The sequence below is a fragment of the Phascolarctos cinereus genome, unplaced genomic scaffold (assembly GCF_003287225.1).
Source record: "Phascolarctos cinereus isolate Bilbo 61053 unplaced genomic scaffold, phaCin_HiC Scaffold_2;HRSCAF=192, whole genome shotgun sequence".
In the NCBI taxonomy this organism is placed as follows: Eukaryota; Metazoa; Chordata; class Mammalia; order Diprotodontia; family Phascolarctidae; genus Phascolarctos; species Phascolarctos cinereus.
The window spans coordinates 189,944,040-189,970,181 of NW_027555625.1; the positions used below are offsets into that span (position 1 = coordinate 189,944,040).

At 39.3% G+C, this 26,142-nt stretch overlaps 1 protein-coding gene across 3 annotated transcripts; it reads right to left on the reverse strand.

Moving 5' to 3' along the window:
- Positions 1 to 12,238: 12,238 nt before the first annotated feature.
- Positions 12,239 to 25,695, reverse strand: LOC110193834 (ribonuclease H1-like). 3 transcript variants are annotated; one of them, XM_020965829.2, is made up of 7 exons: positions 25,551 to 25,695; positions 21,066 to 21,174; positions 17,954 to 18,050; positions 17,153 to 17,207; positions 15,357 to 15,441; positions 13,766 to 13,890; positions 12,239 to 13,068 (listed from the first exon to the last, which is right to left on the reverse strand). In XM_020965829.2, exons 2-7 carry the CDS (start codon positions 21,154 to 21,156, stop codon positions 12,988 to 12,990), a joined length of 534 nt encoding a protein of 177 aa, XP_020821488.1. In that variant the 5' UTR covers positions 21,157 to 21,174; positions 25,551 to 25,695; the 3' UTR covers positions 12,239 to 12,987. The 3 variants fall into 3 exon arrangements, with proteins under 3 accessions (XP_020821488.1, XP_020821486.1, XP_020821487.1); XM_020965827.2 differs by having other exon boundaries at positions 17,153 to 17,210; positions 25,551 to 25,687; XM_020965828.2 differs by lacking the exon at positions 25,551 to 25,695 and having other exon boundaries at positions 17,153 to 17,210; positions 21,066 to 21,447.
- Between the last annotated feature and the right edge of the window lie 447 nt (positions 25,696 to 26,142).

Here is a 26,142-nt window from a genome sequence, read left to right on the forward strand (position 1 = left end):
GTGTAGAACAGAGAAAAGTTCTAATGAAACCTCGGAAAGGGAATCAATTTGGGTTGGAGAAAAGGGAGTAGAGCCCCTTTCTCCTTCTGTTGACTTGAAGACAACCTTGTGAACTCTGTATTTTTAGAAGATTTAGGCATTTCATTGGCATTCTAGAAGTGTCCCAGGAACAGCAGTGACTGGTAGCAATGTCTGTACTAGGAGCCGAGTACAAACTGGTAAAACTAAGAATAATTAGCCTTAGAACTCTTAAAAGGAGTCTAGCAGACAACTATACTAAGTTTAAGGGAAACATCATAAATTAGAAAAGGACTTCTAACCAAAGGATTCCAGGAAACATGTTGTCCCATTTGCCAAATCATGTGCTCTAACTTTGAGTCCACTTTCTCCTGTATTTGGTCTTTACTTGTGGGCGAAAATGACCAGGGTTTGGGGCCAAGTATAGGCATTCATTGAAGATTGATGCCCCTCTCAGAAGAGGGGCTAGGTTCCAGGAGGAACCAGCAATTTCAGTGAAAGCAAGATTGATTTTTATACGGTAAAAATGAAATTATATAACAGAAATTATGAATATTAAAAAGGCAGGAGGGGTTTGTTAAGGGATTAGGTAATAGGGGAGGGGCCCAGTAACAGTGGAACCGTGCATGCCATTACCCACAATGCATACAGAAAAACCTGTTTGGAGGGGGCTTGTATATATGATAAGGATATAATCATAAGTCTCTCTATGTCATGAGTTCAGCTAAAAGAGAGCTTTTGCTATTACTCCGCAGGTGCCTACTTAAGGAAAGTCTCTTCTATTGTTTTGGGGTCCACATTGTGCTCAGGCATCCTAGTGGTGCTGCTTTCTGACTGGCTAGCTATCATGGTTCTATCAGAGATTAGATGGATATAGTAGTGGTTGAGTACATAGACACACCTATTCAAATATGTGAATTGGATCTGGGGGGCAATGACTAGCTAGGGGCAGTGGCTGTGTTGAGTCTGGGGACCTGTAGCATGGTTAAAACCAGATTGTGTGGTTAAATCAGGATATGCCTGCTATTCAGTGGAACCCATAAAGAAGTTAGAATATTGGGGCGGGTGGGGCAGCTTTATGAGGATTCCATCACCACTACTAGGTCTGTATCCCAAAGAGATCAAAGGAAAAGGAAAAGGACCTGTATGTGCAAAAATATTTGTAGTAGCCCCTTTGGTGGTAGCAAAGAATTAGAAATCAAGGGATTGCTCATCAGCTGGGGAATGGCTGAACAAGCTGTGGCATTTGATTGTGTTGGAGTACTACTGTGCTGTGGGAAATGACAAGAAAGATGGCATGAGAGAACATAGCAAAACCTTTATGAACTACGCAAAGGATCAATACAATAATCCATAACAATTCCAAAGGACTCATGATGAAAAAATGTTATACACCTCCACAGAGAGAACTGATGAACTCTGAGAGAAGACTGAAGTGTAATTTTCTCACTTTCTTGTTTTTCTTGTTTTGAAATATGGCTAATATGGAAGTACGTTTTGTATGATTTCACATGTATAATGGATATATTGAATGCTTTCTTAGTGTGTGGAGAAAGAGTTGGGAGAGAGAAAGAGAATTTGGAATTCAAAATTTGAAAAGAAAAGAATGTTAAAAAATAAATAATAAACTTAAAATGTTAAAAATGGAATTACAAGTAAAAAAGAAAGAAAAAGAAAGACACACCAAATCCTAAGTGTCTACCCTAGAGCCCTGGAGAAGTAATAGCTGCCCTATGGAGGGGAGAGGCAACCTGCCAGTATAAATAGTTTGTGTATGTAGTTTGTCTTTCATTCTCAAAGAGGACCATGACATCAGGAAGATGATGCTATGATTTGCAAGTGAATTGGATTTTAGTGAGGCAGGGCTGTGCAAAGTCACCAGCCTCACTTTCTCCTCCAGAGCCGTCTGGGTCCAGTGGCCAGATATAGGTCAGGATGATTGGAAATGGCCTGGCAGTATAACTAGGTATTTAAAGAGTATATACTACACTAGCACATAGTAGGGGTATAGACTGAACGATTATCTCTTTACAAAGGCAGAAAACATATCCCTAGACCTCATAAGTTTTCAGGGCTAATTAGAATTCTTCAGAGTTAAGGAAGACCAAAATACTGATTACTGTTATTATGAATTTTACTTCTTGTTGTTGTTGTTGTTGTTGTTTTTGCAGCCAGCAAACTAGCTGTGTCAATAACACAGAGTGCACATCTGCATTTTACTTCCTGGCCAGGACCTTAGAGGTTTAAAATAGGAATCTTGAAAGCATATGCTTCTACGATAACTCATGTCTCCAATATCCACTGACATTTCTATAACACTCTCAGGTTTACCTGTAAAGCATTTATCCTCATTATTTCCCTGTAGATAAATATTTTACTCACCTTTTGAATGATTAATTTTAATGGTACTTGATCTTCTTCTTTTCAACTTTGATGGATCTGTGTCTCTCTGTGTGATGTAATAGATAGAGTGCTAGACTTGGAGCTAGGAAGATCTAATTTCAAATCCCATCTCACACATTTATTAGCTGTGTGACCCTGGGCAAGTCACTTAACTCTTCTCAGTTTCAGTTTCTTCATTGTAAAATGGAGATAATAATAGCACGTACCTCACAGAGGTGTTACAAGAACCAAATGCAATAATGTATGTGAAGAGCTTAACAAACCCTAAACTGTTAGCTATTCTAATTATATTATTATTAGAGAATTCACAGAACTAGAAGCCAGGTTTTAAATGTTATTCCAACCTTCATTTTATTTAAAATTTTTAAAATATCTTTTTTTTTATTAATATGAACTCAGGGAATAATTTCTTTATTTGCAGAGCAGAAAAAGAGGATTGTATAGGACATTATAAATGTCTACTACATAGAGCTTGGTTTTTTGTTTAAGTATATATCGAATTAGCCCTGTAATTCCAACACAACACTAGCTATCTTTGTTTCCTGAATTTCCTACTGGTCTCTTTTATTTTTTAATGGTTCATTAATAGCCTTTTCTTTCTTTCTATTTTTTTTCTTTTTTGGTATCTCTATCATTACCCTTTTCCACTTCCCTCCCCCATTTTACAGAGGAGGAAAATGAGACCTGGAATTCGGAGGTCTCTTGTCCAAGGTTGCACAGAAGAGTTGACATGACATGACTATGCATGTTGTTGTCGTTTTTCAGTCATCTCTCACTCTTCATGACCCCATTTCGGGTTTTCTTGGCAAAGATACTCAAGCGGTTTGCCATTTCCTTCTTTAATTCATTTTATAGATGAGGAAACTGAGGCAAACAGGGTGAAGTGACTTGTCCAAGATCACACATCTACCAAGTGTCTGAGGACAAATTTGAACTCAGGTCTTACCTGACTCCAGGCCCCCTGCACCACCTAGCTGCCCCTTATAAGCTACATAGAAGGTACCAACCTGGCTCTTGAACCTTATATCAGAGCAATCACAGGTTCAGTCTTTAATCTTAGTACTTTTACTACTACCTCGTAGGATTGTTATGAAGAAAATCTTTGCAAATGGTAAAATGCCATATACATCTGACTTGTTAACATTATTTTGCTTCTCCATAAATATTTTTTGGTTCAGAAGTAAAATACACTGACTTAAAAAATGGCTTCTTCTAATTTTTGACCAAACAACAGAACATTATGAAATGCAAAATGGATAATTTTGGTTACATTAAATTTAAAAGTTTTTGCACAAACAAAGTCAAGTCAGCCAAGATTAGGAGGGAAGCAGAAAACCGGGAAAGATTTTTTTATAATCACTGTCTCTGATAAAGGCCTCATTTCTCAAATACATAGAGAACTGAGTCAAATTTATAAGAATGCAAGTCTTTCCCCAATTGATAAAGGGTCAAAGGATATGAACAGGCAGTTTTCAGATGAAATTAAAACTACCTATAATCATGTGAAAAAATGCTCTAAATCACTACTGATTAGAGAAATGCAAATCAAAACAACTTTGAGGTACCACATCACGCCTATCAGATTGGCCAACATGACAAAACAAGAAAATGATAAATGCTGGAGAAGATGTGGGAAAACTGGAACACTAATGCACTGTTGGTGGAGTTGTGAAATGATCCAATCATTTTGGAGAGCAATTTGGAACTATGCCCCAAAGGGCTATAAAAACATGCATAGCCTTTGACCCAGCAATACCACTTCTAGGTCTGTATCCCAGGGAGATCATACAAATGGGAAAAGGACCCAAATGTACCAAAATATTTGTAGCAGCTTGTTTTGTGGTGGCAAAGAATTGGAAATTGAGGGGATGCCCATCAATTGGGGAATGGCTGAACAAGTTACGATATATGAATGTAATGGAATACTATTGTGCTATAAGAAATGATGAGTAGGCAGACTTCAGAAAAACCTGGAAAGACATGAACTGATGCTGAGTGAAGTGAATAGAACCAGGAGAACATTGTACATAGTAACAGCCACATTGTGTGATGACTAACTTCAACAGACTTATCTCTTCTTAGCAATGCAAGGATCTAAGACAACTCCAAAAACTCATGATAGAAAATGTTGTCCACATCCAGAAAAAGAACTGTGGAATCTGACTGCAGATCGAAGCATATTATTTGCTGTCTCTTTTTTTCTTTCTTTTTTTTGCTTATTCTTTCTTGTGCTTCTCCCACTGGTTCTAATTCTTCTTTACAACATGACAAATGTGAAAATAGGTTTAATATGAATGTGTATGTTGAGCCTATTTCAATTTATACACCATCTCGGGGTGGGAGGAGGTGAGAGATGGAGAGAAAATTTGGAACTCCAAAATCTTATGTAAGTGAATGTTGAAAACTAGAAATGAACAAATAAATTTATAAAAAAGTAGCTTCTTCTCATATCAAATCTCCAAAAGTACCAAGAGCCGAAAAAAGAACCAAATCTCTTTTCTGGTAATTACGTTTGGTTCATTTAGACAACTGCATCATGTGCTCCACAGAATAATTTCAGTTTATTTTTTATCCAGCTAACTTCCAATTTCCCCAGGAATACAGTGTTAAATTGCCCATGTTTCTTAGTCAGGTGGCTCTCTCTGGGCTTTTCTGCTTGCCAGATGTGAAGTAACTACAATTAGGACTAGATGCAACACCATTCTTCTGCTTACAGTATAATGTAAATCAGCCTGGCATTCCCTGAGTCTCTGAGACAGAAGTGAATTCCTCCATCTTAAGTACATCAGAGGGCCTCTGAATTATGATACTTGAAGTTACGCATTTTGTCTTGATCTCACCACCCATAAGTGAACCCAAAGAAATATGGGTGTAGTAGAACATATTAAAGAGGCACAGAATGATTTCCCCTTTTGGAGACGTTGATATTAATCAGCATCACTGCTTCCATTAGTCATGAACCAGGAGTGTCATAGTTAATCAATCAGTTAATAAACATTCACTAAGGGGCTTCTGTGTTCTAAGCATTTTGTTTGCTACAAAGACAAAAACAAAACAGTCCCTTCCTTCAGGGAGCTCAGATTGTACTGGAGCAAAATAATATTCTTATGCTTTATATAAGTTTATAAAAACACATACAAAGCTGCTACAAGGAAATGTTGGCAGGAAAGGCACTGGCAGTCAAAAAACAAGGACAGGCCTGATGTAAAAGGTGGTGAGATGAGTCTTTAAGGAAATCAGGGATTCTGAGAGGTGGCTAAGAGCAGGGAGATCATTCTGAGCATGACTGACAACCTGTACAAAGGTATGAAGGCAGGAGCGTCATGTGTGAGGAAAAGTGAGAAAGTCATTCTGACTGAACCATAAAATACATGGAATATACATAGAGGGAGTTATATGTGATTATGCTGGAAAGGGATCCACAGGACCTAGCCCAGTACCTGGCACATAATAGGTAATGCATAAATGCTTGTTGAATTGAATTGAATGCTTTGTTTATTATATCATGCTGCCTTAAAAAAAAATAAAAAGAACAAAGGAAAAAGAGCAATACTTAGTCCAAAAGAATGAATCTTTAATTAAATTAGAATGAATCTCTAATTAGGGAGGGGAGTAGGGAAACAGGGTTCCAATTTCCCTCAAATCCCATCAGATAGGTCCTAAAACTAAGGAAATTGTTTATGAAAATGTATATTCTACATTGTATTCAGAAATTATTTTTAATGTAATTATTATCTTTTTACTGTCTCTTAAACCTACATCTTTAAATCTAAATTACTCTCTCTGACTTTCAAGGCTTGTCATAATCCAGTCCCACCCTACCTTTTGGGGCAGCTAGGTGGCAAAGTGGATAGAGAACCAGGGCTAGAGTCAGAAAGACTCTTCTTCCTCAGTTCAAATTCCGCTTCAGACACTTACTATCTGTGTGACCCTGGGCAAGTCACTTAACCCTGTTTATCTCAGTTCCTTATCTGTAAAATGAGCTGAAGAAGGGAATGGCAAACTGCTAGAGTATCTTTGCCAAGAAGACCCCAAATGGGGTCACAAAGTGTTGGACATGACTCAACAGCAACCATCCCTAGCTATCTAATCCCATTTTCTAAGTGAAGAAGCAGAGCATTCCCTAGTCTGCATCCTCAGAGGGGCATGTATCCTCAGACTCCTTCACACATACCTTTGCTTCACATGGTTCCCCTAGCTGGAAATGCTCTCCCCATTTCTTTATATCTCTCCACATACTTTGCATACTTTAAGGTCCAGGGCAAGTCTCCCCTCTCCTTGAAGATGCACTCAGATCCCTTCATTCAACAGTGATCTCTGATACCACTGATCTCCTGCTATATGCAGAGTTTAACCCCACTACTTAACTCTTTAAAAAAAAATCACAGAATACTCTATTTTTCTGTGGGTTAGTGGATTGACTCACCTTCAATGGAAACAGTTTGTGGGTTGTTTTCCTACAGTGCCTAACACAGAGTTAATTGCTGATTCCAATATAGTCATTATCAGAGCTTGAGGGTGTGTGTGTGTGTGTGTGTGTTTTTAAACAATTATTTGTGTTTAGTTTTCAACATTCACTTCCACAACAATTTGAGTTCTAAATTTTCTCCTCATCTTTCCCCTCAGCCGACCCCAAGACAAGCCCTTCATTTTGGTAACTGCTCAGGTTAGTTTAGATAAGATAAGAAGTTAAGTCTACCAGCCTTAGTAGTAGTTCCAGTTCCCTAACCCTTTGAAATCCTTCACACGTTTAATGTTAAAGATCTGAAACATAGGTTACACAGTTCAATTTGTCCCACTGGAGTAATTTAAACATTAAACTGAATCTTATCACAATCCTTTTGGGAAGAATACAATATTATCTAGAATTATTGGCAAAGGATTATTTTAATGGCAAGTTTTTATGCTGTTTAAAGATAATTGGCAAAAGGATAGAATAGTAAATATTTAGGCAGAGATAATTTATTTCAATAAATCTTTCAAAAACCTTACATTGCAGAGCTGCGTACGAAGCTTTTGGAAATTTCTTTGAATGTTGTTTTGGTGAGAGCATAGTTCTTTGTTTCTGTTTTCATTGTTAAAATAATAAAAATCAAATTATTAAAAAATTATGTCTAAATAAAGAATTTCTTCTTTGTCTCAGAAATGTTGTAAAGTAATATTGGTTTGATTTTCCTCTTGAACTAGATTATGTCTATGCATGTCTCCTTTCAGTAGATTGGACGGAGGGCCTACAAGTTTAGAATATTACATACAGTAACAGAAGTGGTCACTCTTTTGGATTGGTTTTGATTAACTGGTTTTCTTTTTTATAAGCATGGGCCCATTAGAAGTATCAAGAGGGGAACATCTCGAAATGACCATAATCAAAAATAACCGATAAAATTTACTATTAAAAGAATTGCTAGATCACCTTTCTCAGATCTGAACATCCCAGAGCCATAACTAAGAATTCCAGCATGTGGGCAAATTCAGTTTATCTGGATAATGTGTGGTAGTAGGAATATCCACTCCTGTAGGTGATTGGTTGTTTTTCTTGTTCCTTCATTCTCAAAGTGGATCAATGACATCAGGAAGGTGATGTATTGACTTTCAAGTTAATTGGATTTAAATGAGGCAGAACTGTGAAAAGTCATCAGCCTCACTCTCTTCTACAATCGTCAGAATCCAGTGGCAAGACAGGTCGGGACAACTGGCAATGGCCCTGGCTGCAGTAGGGGCAGTGGCTGAGGTAGATGGAAACAGAGATCATGGAAATTGAGGAGGATGAGGAACAGAGAAGCCAGGCATGAAGTGTTAGGGTGAAGTATTGTAAGCCAGCTATTGGACTTATTGGGGAAGAAGGAGAGTGACCTGAAGGTTTATAGATATCAGCAAAAAAGCTCTAGACAGGAGGGAATTAACTCTAAAGGAGAGCTGCAGAAGGATGGTGGCTGAGAGAGGCTATGAAAATAGCAGTGAGTATGCCAACTCCTCCTACCTCTCTGTAGGGATTGTGAGAGAAGCAATGGCAGACCTTGGAGAGGGTACCAAGAGGAGGGTATCATAACGAGGAAGTTAGGTTTCAAGGGAACACCAGAAGACGGAAAGAATGTTAGAAGGCTGAAGAGAATTTTGTTAGTAATAGAAGAGAGTTCCAAAGAGTTCAGTAGTAAGAGAAGGCAAAGAGAATAAGGACTGGAGAAAGCTAATACTTATCTTACTGTATAGTGTGTTGTATGTGGAGAGGGAGGTGAGCAAAGTGGACAGAATGCATTTTCTTCACAGCTCTTCCTCCCACTTGATGATCCCACATGTCTTACGTGGTGCAGATGCCCAAGACATGAGGCACAATGGTGGAAGACCACTCTGATAGAAGGGGATATTTCAGGAAAGGGTTCTAACAGCCCTTTGAGGCAGCAACTTGGTGGAAAGGAAAAGGAACCTCCACCTCTCTGCGCCACATCAGCAATTGGGCCAAAGCCCCAGACACCACTGCTGCTTCTGCCTCTGGCCAATCCTAATATCCTAAAAGCACTTGGAAAGCTAGTAATTCTAAAGATCTTAGATTTTCAGGGTGGAGAAGAAACCCAGAAAACAAGCTTCTAAATGTATTAAATTCTTCATAAGTGAAAGTTCATGCCTGGATTAATTCTTCACTAGTTTTTTGCAAATAAGTCAATGTGAAATCTGGATTGTTCTCATAGACCCTTCAAAGGAGAAGCTCAGCCCAGTATTCTTTTAATTTTCTTGTTGAAATCATGGTCCCATAGTAGGAATCTTATTCATTATCCAGAAGGAGAACATTTTCGACCGAGTGCCAACCAAGCATTTTTGCCATATTCTTGAAGCATGGCCTCTGGGGGCACCTGGATGGATTCTTGCTTATTGTCCAACACTGCCACTTGCTGGTCATCTCTTTTAGTGCTTTCTGTCATTACAAATACTCCTGACAGGGCACCAATGGATTTCTATTTACAGCCAAAGGTTTTTGAGTTCAATTATGTTCTACAATTAGTAACAATGAGGGTGGATGCATATCAGGTGGCAAACACCATTTGAACAAAGGCCTGGAGTGTGTTGATTGTGAAAAGTAAACTGTCCCTGAGAGATCAGGGGAAAAAATTCTTCATAACACATTAATGTTGCCTAATAAAAATAATCATCACTTTAAAAATAAAAATTACTCACAGTTGAAATAGCATTTTAGAGCCCACTCTCCATTAAACATATGCCAGTGACTTAAGCGTCATTTTTATCAAGGACTTGGTTGAAGGTAATAAGGTGATGAAAACCTGGGAGGAATATCCAATTCACTGGATCACTGAACCAGAATGTGTAAAAACAAAACCAAAAAACCCTCAACAGGTTGGAACTATAGGACATTTTATCTGTTTGTTTTAGGAGGCAATGGAGGTCACAGTAAGTGTCTTGAGGCTGGCTTTGAACTCAAGTCCTCCTGACTCAAGGGCAGGTGCTCTATCCACTTTGCCACCTAACTGCCCCTACACAGCCCAATTAAAAAAATATATTCCACATCCATGATTTCATCTGAGTAGAAATCCTGGAAACTCCCATCACAGATAAAGCTTGACAATTTATCTGCAATTTAAGTTACCAAGAGCTTAGATCATATGCCATTCACTGGTCACACAGCTAATCTATGTCTGAAGCAGAAAGTGAAGCAGGTCTTCCTGACATCAAGCTTAGTCCTCCACAAACTGTGTCAGGCTGCCTCACAATTAGTAATAACCCACATCTGTCAAGATGAAACATAATAGGAAACTTAGGTTTAGACAGCTACCTGTATAAGCATAAGATGGAGGATGCCTAGCCAGGAAGTAATGCAGATAGCAAAACCCTTGACATTTCTGAGGATTGCAAGCTCAACAGGAGTCATTAATGTGGTAGAAGAGTAACACACCAATCAAGCAAACAAAAGAAAACTAGTGGGATGATAGGCACGTGCCATAAAGACATGGCACCAGAATGAGGAAGGTGGGAGAACCATTGTCCTAGACTCTGCATAACCTATGGCTGGAGTTGTGTCTGGCTTTAGGGATCAGATGCTAGGAGGATGTTGATCATTTGGAAACCATCCAGAAGAAGACAAATAAAATGTAAATGTACTCCAGACTGCTAAGGTCAATTGCAGGAAGTTGGAAAAAAAGATCTAAGCCTTGAAGATACAATAGCTGTCAAGTATTTGAAGGGTTGCAAGGGATGATGATGATAATAGCTAACATTTATATACCATTTCAAGGTTTGCAAAGTGCTTTATGTATACTACCTAATTTATCCTCACAACAACTGAGGTAGGTGTTATCTTTTTTTCATACAGGTAAGTGAACTGAGGCCAACAGAGGTTAAAAGCCTTGTCTAGCTGGTAAAAGTCCAAGGTGAGATTCAAACTTTGGTCTTCCTGATTTCAAGTTGACCATAGAGGGGCAGAATTAGGAAAAAGAGAGTGGCATTGCAAGGAGGCAGATTTTGGCCCAACATAATGAACTTCCTAAGAATTAAAGCTATCTAGGGGCATCTAGGTTGTGCAGTGGATAGAACATAGACTCTGGAGTCAGGAGGACCTGAGTTCAAATCATGTCTCAGACTAGACGTTTGACACTAGCTGTGTCCCTGGGCAAATCACTTAACTCCAACTGCCTTGTCCCACCCCCTAAAAAAAAAAAAAAGCTATCTAGCAATGCAATGAACTACCTTGTAAAGGAGGGAATGCCTCATAATGGGAGGTTTCTGAGCAGAAATTGTCAGAGGTTGTAGATAGGATTCCTGCACTGGGTGGATGAAACTGGATTAAATCTTTTTTTTTTAAATTTTTTGGATTAAATAATCTTTGAGAGGCCATAATGATGGCTACATGTTAAAAAAAATTTACTCCTGTCCCTCTGATTTAATTTTCCCTAATAAAGGTCTCTTTATTAGTTCCAGTTGGAGTTCAGGATTATTTTCTATCTCCTAAACCTCCACTTGGGCAGCCAGGAGGAACAATGGATACACACTGGGCTTAGGAGTCAGAATATGAACTCACTCATTCACTAGCTATGTGACCCTGGGTAAGTCACTTAACCCTATTTGCCTCAGTTTTAGCATCTGGGAAATGAGCTGGAGAAGGAAATGGCAAACCATTCTAATATCTCTACCTAGAAAACCCCAAATGGGGTTATGAACTCAACAACAAAATCTATGTTTTAAGTATAATAAAACCCAAGTTTTAAGCATTATTTAGTAGTAGTTGCCTATCACGTGAACTTGCTGGCAGATAATTCTCCCTATAACACCCTCAACTTATCTTTGCACATGCAAAGGGCAGAGAGCACCTCAGTATCTTTGTACTGGCTGTTTTCTATGCCCAGAAGTCATTCATTTTCAAATACTTCCTTCAAGATTTAGTTCCAGCACTGCCTTCTTTTCTATCTGAAGCTCCTCCATTTTTGCCTTTTAGCCTCATCCCCTAATACAGTGCCCACAACATTGAGAAATGCTTGCTTGATACCTGTTTGTTTAGATCACCACCCCTTTTTTGCCACCCCCAAAGGGGATCTTTTTTTTTTACAATTCTTTTTGCCCACACACCCCATCCACCAGCCTAGAACCATAAAACATTAAAGTGGATAAGTAGATAATAGGTTTTGCTGCCACTAGAGTAAGAAACCATTACCCATGAAAGCCATATACATACTATCATATCAGAACAACAGCCAGACAGGCTGGCACCCACCCAGCTGTGGTTTTCTTTCCTCTTCATTAGCATTTTTATTGCCTTCTTTCCATAAATTTTAGGGTTTCAGTTCAAGGATAAATAAAACTGGGCTAAACCAGGTTATGTTTCAGGATGTTAATTGAGCATTTACACCAATGGCAAAATTAGGAATCTTGGTTGGAAGTTACAGCAAGGCAGTTTTCAGTTACAAATCAGGAATGAGTTGCCTGGAGGGGTTAGTAAGGTCCTCATCGTAAAGGGTATCAAACTTGAATGAAAAATCTAAGTGCAAAGCATAGCTTTAGGTGCTGAGATACAAAGGATGCACACCACAGCGGCAAATTATGTGGCCCAGACTGGCATCTTTAGATTGTCAGAAGGTCAGATAATATTGGGATGGAGTAAGGCATACAAGCAGGGCAAATGGTAAAGCCAGGAAGTCCTTAGAGAACACAGATGGCAAGGTTTGTTTACAATCCATTTTACCTGAAGGAAAAGTTGGTGACTCCCATTACCCCAAGTCATGTGAGCAGTCAAGCAGTCTGGATTGATTTCTAGGTGGTCTGGAGCAAGAGTTGAGCAAGTGAGAGTTCAGATGTTTATGATAGAGATGAGGATATCTGCCTTTCTCTTATTGTTAGTACAGGTGAACAATTTCTATAGTTGTTTATAGTGTGTTTATAGTATTAAAGAAAAAATAGCACATAGAAAAATTGAGAAAGGATATGAAGAAAAAAAATTACCAGAGAGCCATAGAAGATAGCTCAAACAGAAGGGGGAGGGGAAAGAGAAAATAATTTGGAGATTATATCGCAGGGTTAAAAATAATGACACTTTAACACCATCTCCAAGTATTGAGTTGCGTCTTCTCACTTTCTGCTAGTTGCTTTTCTGGCTAATCTTTGAGCTTCAGCACTGCCTTCAACTTTTGACCGAGCAGGTACATACTTCTGTTGAAACAAACAAAAAAAGTGTTGAAATTTAATTAATTCCTAAACATTCCTAAACAGGAAAACCACAAACACTAGTTACCAGATTTAAGCAGAGTTAGCACTCACAAAGGATACTATAGAAATGATCCAAATCCATCTCAATCTACTGAAAGGAAGTGAATTACTTTTCATACTAATAATATGGTTCTGGTTCGCATTTATAATACCAACTACGAAATTTTAAACACTCAAAATCATGCTTCTGGGACTCTTTCCCCTTTCTTCGGGTATGCCTTTTAAAATGCTTCCTCCAACTTCAGACCACTCCAAAAGAACAAGTGAAAATTGTGAATTGTTACAGGGTCTGCCTGGAGTGTCAGGATGGAAGTAGGTTAAGAGTGTTACATCCATTTTATAGATGAGGTTTTATTAGTTACATTGAGAAGTGCCAACTAATTATTAGAGCCTGGATTTTTTTTTTGAATGGTTGGGTTTAATTCTTAAACCATTCATTCCATTTTTTTTACAGTGCAAGATTCAGCGATTTCCTGACAAAAATGCATTTTGTATTGAAAGCTTTTCAGTATCTCGAATTACAGGCAACTTTAAAAACAGATTCAACATTACACTCTGAACTTTGATTTCTAGATGCTTTTGTTACCTTGGATTATTGTGTGAGAAAAGAGAACTCTCAACAAAAACAAAACTTCCTCACCCATTCAACATCCATGTCCCGAGTCATATTATCCAGCTTAGCAAATTGGTCTCTGTGCACAACATCTTTATTTTTACTTGTTTTCCAGTCATTTTCTTTCCATGTGTGAATCCATTCATTCATACCTGTGTAATTTAAAGATGCCTTTCCTTATTAATTTTTTTCCTAATCAAGCCTCCATAATTAAAAAAAAATACATTCCCCCAGAGACTCCAAAATAACAGGTTATGGATGTTATACATCTGATTGCATTTATTCCAGGCAGTATCTAAAAGCTCATAAAAATTACCTTTTATTCCCTAAATGTCTTAACAAAAACAAAAGTCCTTCTATATCATTTCATACAGACAGAAAGTATGTGTGCTCTACATGCAAACTGTTTCTCCTTCTATTACCAATGTTAAAATAATCCCTACCCCAGTAAATATTAATATTATTAGGAGCACTTGGTTTTCTCAGAACAAAAATAGATTAAGGATTTATGGGTCAGAGGTAGTAGTGAGGAGGGAAGTATCTTTTTTACGGATGTAGATCATATTCTCTTTATGCCTTCATACTGTCTTTTTGAGACTTGCCATGGTGAAAAATGTCATTACCCTACAGTTCCTACAAACTTAGCTACACCAATCCTCAATGACAAAGACCATCATGAAAGTTGTAAGGTTAAATATAAAGCTTTTCTAATGATAGGACCTAGGAAAGAGTATGCTCACTTTTCAAGTCAAGGCCTTTAAGAAACCAGAATTCTCTTTACCTCCAAACAAGAAGACAACACTGACTAGTTGTTCAAATTCAGTTTTCATTGCATGCAGTAGAAGAGGCAGAAACATTTTCTCCATTTTAAGTCTGTGATAACCAGAGATCAGGTGAGTTTAAAGTTTAGCATCACCATGTAGCTGGTAACCACAGGAGAGAATTGCGACTATTACACAGAATTCTACTGCTTGGTTAAATTTTAACTCTTCAGTTAATTTGTAGTCTTATCATCATCAGCTCACTCTATCCACACAGACCCTTTCACAGCCTTATCCCTGTGTAGTTCTTATCTATTTTCCAAAAAAATTATCCATAGAGGATCCATTGAATACATCATGTCTGTTGTTGTCTTGTTTCCCTCACCTTTAACCCTTGGGAGATTATCAACCATACAGCATCACTGGGAAAATATTTGTGTTAATGGACTTTTTTTGTCCAACCATCATCTGTCATCCATTCCCCCACCCAGGAGCTTGGAATCTTTAAATGAACTGCACAATTCCCAAATAAAAGTAGTCCTAATCCTACCAACCTGCTGTCTTACTACAGTATAGCAGTGTGGTAGGGACAGATGATTTTGGAAGACCTGGGTTTGACCCCAAATAGAAGTGACTTCAATATCCAACAGCTTTGGTCAGTGTCAGAAATAGCTACAGAGCCCAGGACTTCTGACTACCCAGAGAAACATAAGTTATATAAACTAGATCCTTCTGGTTGACTTTAGGATCTCTTGAGGATGGGTTTATCTGTTTTGCTAGGCTTTTGAACAGAGATGAGTTGGTCCCTTTTCTCTGAAGATAACATTCATATCCCAAGAAAGTAGTAGAAATCTTACCTTTGGTGATAAGTTGGTTATCTGTGCACACAGTAATTCTGTCCATATTTTGGGCCTTTGCTTGCTCAATCACTTTGGTAGCTGCCTTGAAAAAATATTTAGTTGCTAAGGCATGGGATTTCTCAATTTTCATCATTCTAGTGTTAATTAAATAAGAATTATGAATGCACACTTTTGAGCATCAGAGTTCTCAGGCACACCCCACTAGCCATGTAACCTTAGGTTGTGAAACCACTACTTTGCTTCTCCTGCTTCCCTGTCAAATAGGGATAATACTTGGATATCCTACACCATATTATTGTGAAGTATTTTAGAAATGGGAATAACCATGAATAAAAAGGAATGCCACAGTAGGAAATTAGAAGGGGACAAGTAATACAGAAGTCCAACCCTGATAATGCTAACAACACATCTCCAATATTACAAGTTGGAGCAATGTCAACTGGACATGTAATCAGCCTCTAACCTGAAAAACAGGGTGTCTGTCTCCTGATATCTTGACAGCAATGAAGGTGTGATGAGGGAAATGGAAGGTAGGAGTGCTCCAGGGACCCATTTTAATGGGATTTTGGTGGTACAGAACACATTCTTATCTAACCCATTTCAGGGCTAGTTCATTAACATTCCAGTATCACCTCAAAGTTATAGGTACCACTTTAGGGATCTATAATTTACATAGTTTGATGACAGGCTGTTAGGAGGCCTAACATAAGGGACTTGGTTTAGCAGCTTCTCCTGATTTAGCAGTGTCAGAATGTGGCCTTAGATAGCTTACAGTTTGCCAACCGCTTCTATGCTTCCCTAATTTATGAGGCAGTCTTGCAACTTACTTCTGTTTCCCTTTACAATCTTATTTCTGATTATTGTATCTTATACTACTACTTATGTACTTATCTAAGTAATGGAGTGGTAAAGGGAACCATAAGATACAATTTTGACAAAAACTTAAATATAGAAAATATGAAGACAAAGATAATTTTGGAAGGAGGTAACAATTTTGGAGTTATCCCATCCCCTTCAATGAGATAATTTTGGAAGGAGGTACCAATTTTGGAGTTATCCCATCCCCTTCAATGGGATAAGAAATGGAAAGATATTGGGAGGTTACATGCTTGCTAAAGCTTTTCCTGTTTCCTGACAAGGGAGCAAGAAGAGTTTCTTAAAATATTTATTTTCATTCCTGGTGCCTTTTCCAATTCCCTAGATGTGAAATGCTTCAATTCAGTAAAGATAAATAGATTCATGAATAAATGTCAGCTAGGTGGCACAGTTGATAGTACTAGATTTGAAATTAGCTAGAGTTCAAATTGTGCCTCAAGATACTTAAATTTTGTGTGAGCCTGAGCAATCACTTAATCTCTCTCAATCTCCATTTCCTCATTTCTAAAATGGGGACAATGGTATATGAAACAAAGAATATAAAAGCATTTTGCAAACCTACATATAAATGCTAGCTATTTAAATGAACATCTTCCCAAGCAAAGTCTCTTGGTGCCCCTTAGGCCATGGACACTCTATGAAAAAACAATCCTGTAAAATAGGTCCTTCAACATCTGTTTGTTTTAGAAATGGAATAAACTGGGCTTAAGGGATCATAGTGCTATTAACCTCAGAGAAAGAATTTTGATATTAGTTCTCCTTACTCCAAACTTAGTACCGTTAGACCTCACAGTTGCCTTTAGACAAAGCTGGAAGCATTTGTAACTACAGTTATTATTAACAGAAATGAATGAAAACCTAAAATGATCAACTTCAGGATGATATTTTTCTTCTAAAGATCAAGACCTGTAACTTACTTCTAATGATGCACTTTGGTTTGTCTGTCGTCCAGAATATGTATCACTTATGTTTCTGCTTAAAAAAAAAAACAATAAAAATGTAATACACAAGAATACTCTAGCCTAGAACATTTTGGATTTTAGAAGGTTAATATAATTGAACATTAGTTTCACATTCTTAAAAGGTTTTCTAGGTATCATCCATTCTGTAAAACAAAAGATACAGTCAACCTGAATTCAAGAGAATCCAGCCAATATAGCAAAATGGAGGTCTTTTAATCAGAGCAAGTGAGCTGCAGCCTGTGCTGGGGTACCAAAGGAGGGGGCTGGGAACAGGATTTATATGGAGCAGAGACAATGGCCAAGCAGCAGGTGGAAGGGGCTAGGAGCCTCTCAGTTTCACAAGTTAAGTTGTTTTGCTGAACAAGCATAAGTCCAAAGAAAAAGCATGGGGATAGAGTTAGGGAGATATGCAAAAATAGAGGCTGGGAGTAACAAAATCTGGGTCAGCCTCAGGCAAATTCATTAGCCTGGGAAATGGGGACAAAGTGAGGTTCAGTAAACAGTAGGACAGTATCAATGGCCCTAGATTATATTGCTATCCTATTCTGTGCTGCTTTAATAATGACTCTGGCTCCCAGGTAAATGTTAAATTACTTGTAAACCTAAGAGTAATAAATAAATTTCTATTATTGGTTTTCCAAATAATTCTCCCACAATGCACTGAGAAAGGATAATTTTGGAACTTGCCTCATGACTTGTCCAATTACCTCTTTAAAATCTTAAGTAATTTTTAGCTTCTTTAAAGACTGTACTTACTGCTCATTGCCTGGTCCCCAGGAGGCACCAATACCTCCTCGCGCCCCTGGTCTTCCATTATTTTTGCAGGTACCCTTGATGTACACAGTGTTAGGGTCTGTAAAACACATTTCTATAGTGTATTACTCTAAATGAGACTTTGAGGGTAGTTATTACATTGTTTGAATCTAGACTTGCATGACAAGAAATTAAGACATATATTGCTTACAGACTAGACTAGTTTAATGCTTAGCTCAGAATGTCTAGGTCATGCTGACCCCAGAAACCTTCCAGGGAATCCAAAGATTGATGCAAGGAATTCAGTTTCCTGAGGTCTACATTTTAATCAATCTCTGTGTCTCTTTCCTTGCTACTTTGTTTGAATTCTAAATAACGTATAACTCATAGGGGCTAGGGGGTGCAGGCCACATATTTTGGCTCTCCTCTTTGCCATAATTGACTTCTTTCTAAAAATCCTAAAAACTCAGTTCTGAGATTCGATCTTGATGGAGAAGACAAATTCCCACCTTTCTTGCCCCTAAAGTCTGATTTGTTCCCAATGCCATGTTGTAGAATCAGTCTTGGTTTTATAATCTAATCTTCTAATTCCTATTTTGGGGTCAGACTAGATTCCTGTGGTCCTAAAACCAGAGCCCTTCACATTTACCAAATAAAGATCTGTCATTTTGCTGTGTATTTAAACTCTAAGCCTGGACCTTAGGGGTTATGAAAGACTTGGATTCAAATCCTACCTCATTCACTAGCTGTATGAGTATGGACAAGTAACTTAACTTCCTAAGCTTCAGTTTCATCATTTCTGATGAAACACAAATGCGATGGGATGGGGCAAATAATATCATCTGACAGGGCTGTAGTGAAGATAAAATGAAAATTGCTTATAGACCATTTTGTAAACCTGAAAGCACTCTTTTCCTGTACAGATCTGTGTTTTTATTGGTTTAGGGAGAAGGTAAATAGAAGATGATCCAAGTTAATGTAGATCTGCAAGTGTTCCCCAACTTATAAATGTGTTGTCTGAGGAGTTGGGAAGTAAAGCCAGTTACAGTTGCTAACAAGTGTCAGAGGAAGACAGAATAGGAATCCAGTCTTCCTTCTTGGAAGAATATCTACTAAGCCAGGCTGTGGGTAGTTTACTTTTTAAAAGTTCATTCTACATACTATTATTTATTCTGTATGATTACCTACATTTGTTTATATATGTAAATTACAGATTATAGAAGTAATATTTATTATATTATCTAAATCATTACCTTTATCTGTTACTAAAATGTACGGTTAATTTTTTGAACATGTAGGGGGCTCAACATATGAGGTACCTTAAAGGAGCTTCCCAATTTTGGATTATAGATTTTATATACATGGAAGGATACCATAGAGACCTGTTGTGGTCTGAGAGGTTGAGACCCCTCAAAGACCAGAGTTCAGGATGAAGTCATCTGGAATGAATTCACAGACTCAAGCATTGAGTCAAGTTGACAAAAGATTTATTGTTATGCTTTTCAGCAGGCAAGGATTTATTCTTAAGGAACCTGCTAGAGACTAAGGATGGAGCTGGGGTTTATATGGAAAAGGGCATGGGAAAGGAATGCCAGTGACACTAATTAGGTAATCTAAAGGTCCGGGTGTCTTTGGGAGCCATGGATGGGAAGTGTAGGTAGCATGCCAGATAGGAAAGGGAGGGAGATGTCGGAGGATATTGGGAATCTGGTGGGAGGAAGAGTCCCTGGGCCAGTCAGGGACAAAAACTCCTTGGCCCAGACAATACACCCCTTTCTCTCTGTCCTGATTAGCAACGAGGAAAAGTTTTCTCACAAGACTGAAGCTTACTAAGGAATTGGGAGGCTTCCAGAGACATGATCTTAAGGCTGGGAGCAGCCCAGCACTCTCTCATCCAGCTCTGTCACCAGGGAGAGAGATAAGTGTTTTGCTGAGGCCCACTCATCAATAATTGCTAGGGACAGTGTCCTTGGGCTGGGCGAAAATTGCCAGGGATAGTGTTTCTGAGGCCAGGGAGAAATTGGGGTCCAAGAACAGGTACCCAAGCACCCAATCTGATCCACCTCATCTATTCCCCATTTTACAGAGAAACCCCAAGACCCAAGGTAGGAAAATCACTCTCCCGTTGTCACACTCAAGAGTTAAGTAGCAGATCTGGAGTTACAGGCTGGGCCTGCCTCTAAATCAAAGACAGCAATTCAATATGAAAAAAAAAAAACCCACAGGAAGAGGACTACATAGTTTCATAAATAAGGTCTTTGTTACTGAGTAGAACTTCTGCTGTTGCTGGGCAGAGGCTGATCTCTGTTACGCAGATATCCCATCCATCATTTCTGATAGATTGAAGAGAGCAGAGCTTGGTCAATAAGTCTAGTTCCTAGAAGGATGCATATTTTTTAAAGCATATACTCAAATTTATCATTTCAATTCATGAGACTTTCCTAGAACTCAGCTTGCAATTTCTCTGTCTTTTTAAATGATTTTATCTGAATATTAAAATTTATTGAGTTCATTTTAGACATTCTCAGTGTAGCAAAATTAGACCCCAGGCCCTGTTTTCTTGGAAGTCTTGAAAGGGAAGACCCAGAGGTAGCTAAAATATACACCATTACACACTAAAGGTGTAGAAGAAATGCTTAATAATCACTGTCCCCTTCATCTGACACCTCCCTCCCTGCCCCCTCCAGCTGGCCTCTTACTAGAGCAGTGATTTTGAGTAGCAAGTCATTAACCTCTGCAGGTGGGATTTCTTACCTGTTAGATGAAGCAGGTGGACTAGGATTGAAGACCTAGAGCTGGAAGTGACCTCAAAAGCCAGCTGTTCCACTTACTACCACTGCCTTTGTCATCTTGGGTTTTCACTTAACCTTGCTCAGACTTAAATTGTCTCATTTGTTAAATGGAAGTGGGGTAGATTAGATAACCTGTTGAGATGCATTTTAGCTTTAAATCTTTGATCCTAGGAGCTGGGAAAGCCTCATGAGACAGGGCAGACGGACAGAGCAGCACTCTGCTCCTGATAATTCACTTTCTGTCAGCCTCTCCCAGGAAGAGAACTCTGTTCCAGTTGTCCCCAGGTTAGCATCCCCCTACCTCATTTCCTTTGGGGACTTACCTGATCCCTGGTATGGTTGCCCGTACCAACTTTCAGAGCTTCTAGTCTGCCAGCCATAGTCATAGCTTCTTGGATTGTGCTTCCAACTCATCTCTTCTCTTTCCAAAGGCTCAGTGAAAAAATAAAGTCAGACCTTCAGAGACTGTGAACTTGAAAACTGCAAACCCAGTAGTTTTAAAAGCCAAGAAAGGCGGTGGGTGGGGCTCCAAACTACTGCCCAGACTCCACCCTTCTTCCCCTTTAATCTTAGAGCATTTTTGTAAAATCTTAGGCAGACCCTAAATATATTAGTATCCCTTCTGGCCAGTTTTCTTTTTCTCACAGTTTCTCCCTTTCCCCCTCCCTGCCAGTTCCCTTCTATTTTTCCCACATACAACAAGATATGGGAGGGGCGTGGAAGACAGGGGCTTCAAGGGTTTCAGACTTGGAAAACTTTAACTACCGATATAGCAATGGCATAGAAGGGGGCGGGTATTGGGGTTGGATTCCCTTAAATCAGGTGATTTCTAGTAAACCGAAACTTAGTCATGTAAGGCTGCTATGCCTGCCTTGAGTCACAATACAATTTCTATTTACTCTTCTAAGAAGTTTTCATGGGACTCCTTAATTACAAACCTTAATTACACTGAGGAGTCTTCACTGGGACATCTCATTCAATATCCATACCTCATCTGCTACTTTACAGGCTTAGATTTGTCCAGGGTCATATCACCCATACTTGTCAGAGGCAGGAGGACTTAAACCCAGGTTCTCCTGACTCCAAGACCAGCTGTCAATCCATTAAGACCCACTACCTCTCCTCTAAGACCATGAGAAATGAGAAGGGATACCACCCTATGCCCCCTTTCTCCCAGTAATTACTATGTGATCGATTCTTATCCTGAACAGATCATATTCATCTTTCCTATGGAGTCCCTTTGGCAATAAAATACCTCCTCGGTTTGAATGAAGGCATGTACAGATTAACATAATTCTAATGCCCTCAAAGCACAAGGTCCAGTGAGAGACATGGGCCTTTCCCTTGCAAAGCTCAGCAAAGACAATGCTATCTGCATATTTCAGATTTGATGGATCTATGATCTCATCAATGCCTTCTCATCCTGCAAAACTCTTGCACCCATGCTTTCACTTAAATCTTCTACTTGGTGGTCACCCAACAGTCTGGGGTATTTTCCTCTAGGTTTCCTGACATTAACGTAGGAGCATGCCCCTGGGGCACATAAGCTGTCTATATTCTCAATACATATGTCGCTGATGGGGTGGTTGGACCCCAGCCCAAAGACTATATTTCTGGCAATAACTCATGAGTGGGTCCCAGTGAAGCAAACTATCTGTCTCTGTTATCAGAACAAGATGACTTCTGTAGAATTTCCCTTGTATAAACAGAATTATCTCCTACTGACTCCCTCAGTTACCATATACATTCCAGAAGTCAAGACATACCACCACTCCCTGATCTATTTTGTCTAAACAAGAGATTGACTGGTAACAGATATGGTGACCATGACCCTCTGTTGACTTAGTGACATGGTAGACCTAAAAACACATCCCTTAGTGCTTACCTCCCCTTCTCCTAGTGAACCCTGTGTAAAACACCTGCCCCCCCAAATGCCCATAAAGACCTATTGTGATGCCTCATTATGATATGGAGGTGACTCCTGAACTCTTGAAATTCCAATGTAGTATTCTCTATATGTCATGTTATACCGAATTAGAGAGGCTGCGTAAAAATTAGCATTAAGTGCCTCTATATTGGGAATCTGTATGATCCCACTGGAAATTCCCTGATTCATGCACTTTAACAATCTTGGAAAGTCCCCTGTACATGAGTTCATATCCTGGTGATGGGGGCGGGGCCCAAGCCAAGATCTTTGCCCTTTGCCCCAAATGGAATCTGACTCACAGGCTCCAGACCCTCATCTCCCTTTGAAAGCCTTAGCCTTACCTTTTAATCTTATTCAGATGGCCCTAAAAGAATCTGGCTCCCTTTTGTCTATAGGCCCCAGAAAGGCCTTCTCTAGTCTCAAACTGTTCCTTATCTACTCCCCTTATCTCCTTTTGAAAGTCCTAGCCCCACCCTTTGATTTCGTGCAGATGCCTTTCAAACTTCTGCCTTCCTGTTCCTTCATTATCTATTCCCATTGTCTATTCAATCTCTCAGACCTCCCCAATTAGAAGTCTTACCTAGACCCTTTTCCCAACCCCCTTCTCTGGCCACCCAAAGTTACTTTAGTATTTAAGATCCACATTAGCCGCCATTCAGATACTGAGAATCTCAGGCCCACAAGGCTGAGAACCTCTCGTGCCCGCTCGTCTTTACAGCGTCACCCGGCTGAGAATCTGTCCTGCCCCAAAGGCTGAGCCTTTCTCATGCTCTTATGGGTGTCACCTGGCTTCTGTGATTTATCACTAATAAACTTTTCCTCTGGCTGAAGAAGATTTGAGTTGAATTCATTCAGCAGGGCCCAGTACTGCGATTTTGGGTTTGCAGCACCCCAAAAGTCCTAGACCTCTTCACTGGGACTGACATTCTTTCTATTCCACTGGTTTGCACATTGGGTAAAGAGAAGGCAGCTCTAATAGCAGAAAAAAAATGTGGGAGAGGTGTTGCAATGGAATTTCCCCCCTCATCTGTTTCCCTTTGATGCTACTTCTGTAAAACAAAATCTCACTGGAAACCTCCAACAAACTGTGTGCCAATGGCAGGGATAGAAAGGTAAGGTGGAGATAGAGGTGAGAGTTCACTGTGTTCTCCTCCCTTACTCCCGCCCTTGGGGCAGGGGAACTGGTCAGAAGCAGCTAACTAGGTTGCCTTGGAGAGGCAAGTGGGTAGCCACTTCCTTAGAGGAATAGGAAGGTCCACTTAGTTCAAGTCCACTTGAACTAAGAGGTGAACTGAAGGTTTAAAACTAGCAAGAGGCCTCAGACCCATTACTACTTACCCTAGCCTCTGCTCCACCTGTGCTAGTGACCCTGCCCCAGGTCCCTGCAGATCTTACACTGGATGACTCAGTTTCCCTTTCAGGGCCTTTTCAGCTTCTCTGGGCCTTCTTAGTTTTAGCTGGTTGGGGAAGCTATAACATTCCTTAGGATGATCTAGGGCAAATCGCTTTAAATCTTTGGCCCTCAGTTTTATCTTCTGTAAAATGAGGGGGTGGATTAGTTACCCTCTAAGATACCATCCAGCCCTAAATCTATGATTAAATCAATAACTGGTAGCTATATTCTAACCTTCACTAAGTGTTTTTAGCTAGTGACAGGAGAGGCAATGTGGCATAGTAGACAGAATGCTGGATCTGAAGTCAGGAAAATCTAGGTGTGTAATCCTGGCAAATCACAACCTCTCAGCCTCAGTTTCTCCCCCTTATAAAATGGGGATAACAATGCCTGTAACACTTCTTACATAGTTTTTTTAGGATCAAGTTCAATAGAGAAGACAGGTAAATTGTTTTGCAAACCTTAAACTACTATGTGAATATCAATTATGCTTCCTTTGGTGTCAAATTACTAAAATATATTAACTCAAATATCCTTAAGCTTGCTTCCAGCTTTACAATTTTTTTTTTTTTTTGCTTTTTGGTGAGGCAATCGGGGTTAAGTGACTTGCCCAAGGTCACACGGCTAGTGTTAAGTTTCTGAGGCTGGATTTGAACTCAGGTCCTTCTGACTCCATCAGCTTTACAATTTTATAACTCTTCAATGACAATATAATTTACCTAGCTTCCCCTTCTCCCAATCAACAAGCATTTAGTAAGCACCAGTTCTATTCCAGATATGAGCTAAAAGGTAGGAATACAATGGTAACATTGAAATAATCCCCGCCCTTAAAGAATTAACAATTCTAACCAGGGAGATAACATCTATGTAAATAGGTTGTATCCCCATAGCCTAGGCTTCATCTGGCTCTCTAAAACGGGCCTAAATTGTGATGATGGCAGAGGGTCTGCATCTGTTATCTTCGCATCAGGCTCAGATGCTACAATTCCTGCCCGTTCCGGGATTCCATTCTCCGACCTTCACTTTGGGTATTAGGCACTCTCTGGCCCCCGCAAATCTGCTTACTAAGGTAGCAGGGCGTTTTCCTTCTCTTTCACTACTTTTATTATTGGAGTGGGGATAGTTTGCATATCTCATTCAAGACCTAGGTCTTTTCCCAACATCCTCATCTCTTTGCCAGCAGCTGACAATTTCATCTCAGCTAACTTGGTACTCAACCCTTGGGGTGTCTTGGGGGCATCTCCTCCCCAAATCCCTAGGTGACCCACACTAATCTACTACTCTGGACACCAGCACCCACATTTCCATGGACTGCTATCAGGGCGTTGCCCCCGTGTTTTCCACCTTTCCCTAGCCCATTTCCTGAGAATCCGGCCCTTACAATTTAAGTGTCCTATTTATAATATGCTTTGTGATGCAAAAATTTAGAATAAAGAGCACACAAAGCCAGGGTGATCAGCCCAAACATTTTTAGGGGAGTATACTCACCCAAGACCCCTTCAGTGAGACTTTACTTCCATGGGCTACCAACAGCAAAACACACCTCGGTAGAAGTCTGTGCAGGATCTTTGTCCTTAAAATATTAACGTGCTTTAGAGAAACTCTAAGGAGGAAGTGAGTTGAGGCATGTTCGCTATTCCAAAAAGCGCAGCCAAAGTAAACAGGCTGTGGAAATGCTAGCCAAGATTATTATATAAAACGGCTGGTGGCCATATACTAATCTTTTAAGAAAGTGAACTGGTTATGTAATTGTTTTCTTTTCTTTTCTTTTCTTTTTTTTTTTGCTCTTAACTATGACGATGATCCATTTAACCCACATAGAAGAAAACAATGCAGTCACAAAAGGAAATTTAATTAAACGCTCTAATTTTGCAAGAGTTTTCCTGGTAACCATTACTTACATTGTCCGGGGGAAGACTCCATTGGACGTGGCTTTATTTCGCAATTTATGTTCATGGGGTTCTTTTACTTTTGAAATAACTTTAATTTTGTATAGACATTGAATTTACATATCTATATGTACATCATCTATTCTCCCAATAGAATGAAAATTCTTGAGGGTAAAGACTGTTTGCCTTAG

What these genes read in the sequence shown, in the direction of transcription:
- LOC110193834 (XM_020965827.2), bottom strand. Translation starts at nt 21,156, where the DNA reads ATGAGTTGGAAGCACAATCCAAGAAGCTATGACTATGGCTGGCAGACT. An exon ending in TGGGGACCAGGCAATGAGCA is followed by an intron (nt 17,211 to 17,953) that starts GTAAGTACAGTC and finishes TTTTTTTTTAAG; the next exon opens with CAGAAACATAAGTGATACAT. An exon ending in GGGACATGGATGTTGAATGG is followed by an intron (nt 13,069 to 13,765) that starts GTGAGGAAGTTT and finishes TTGTTTCAACAG; the next exon opens with AAGTATGTACCTGCTCGGTC.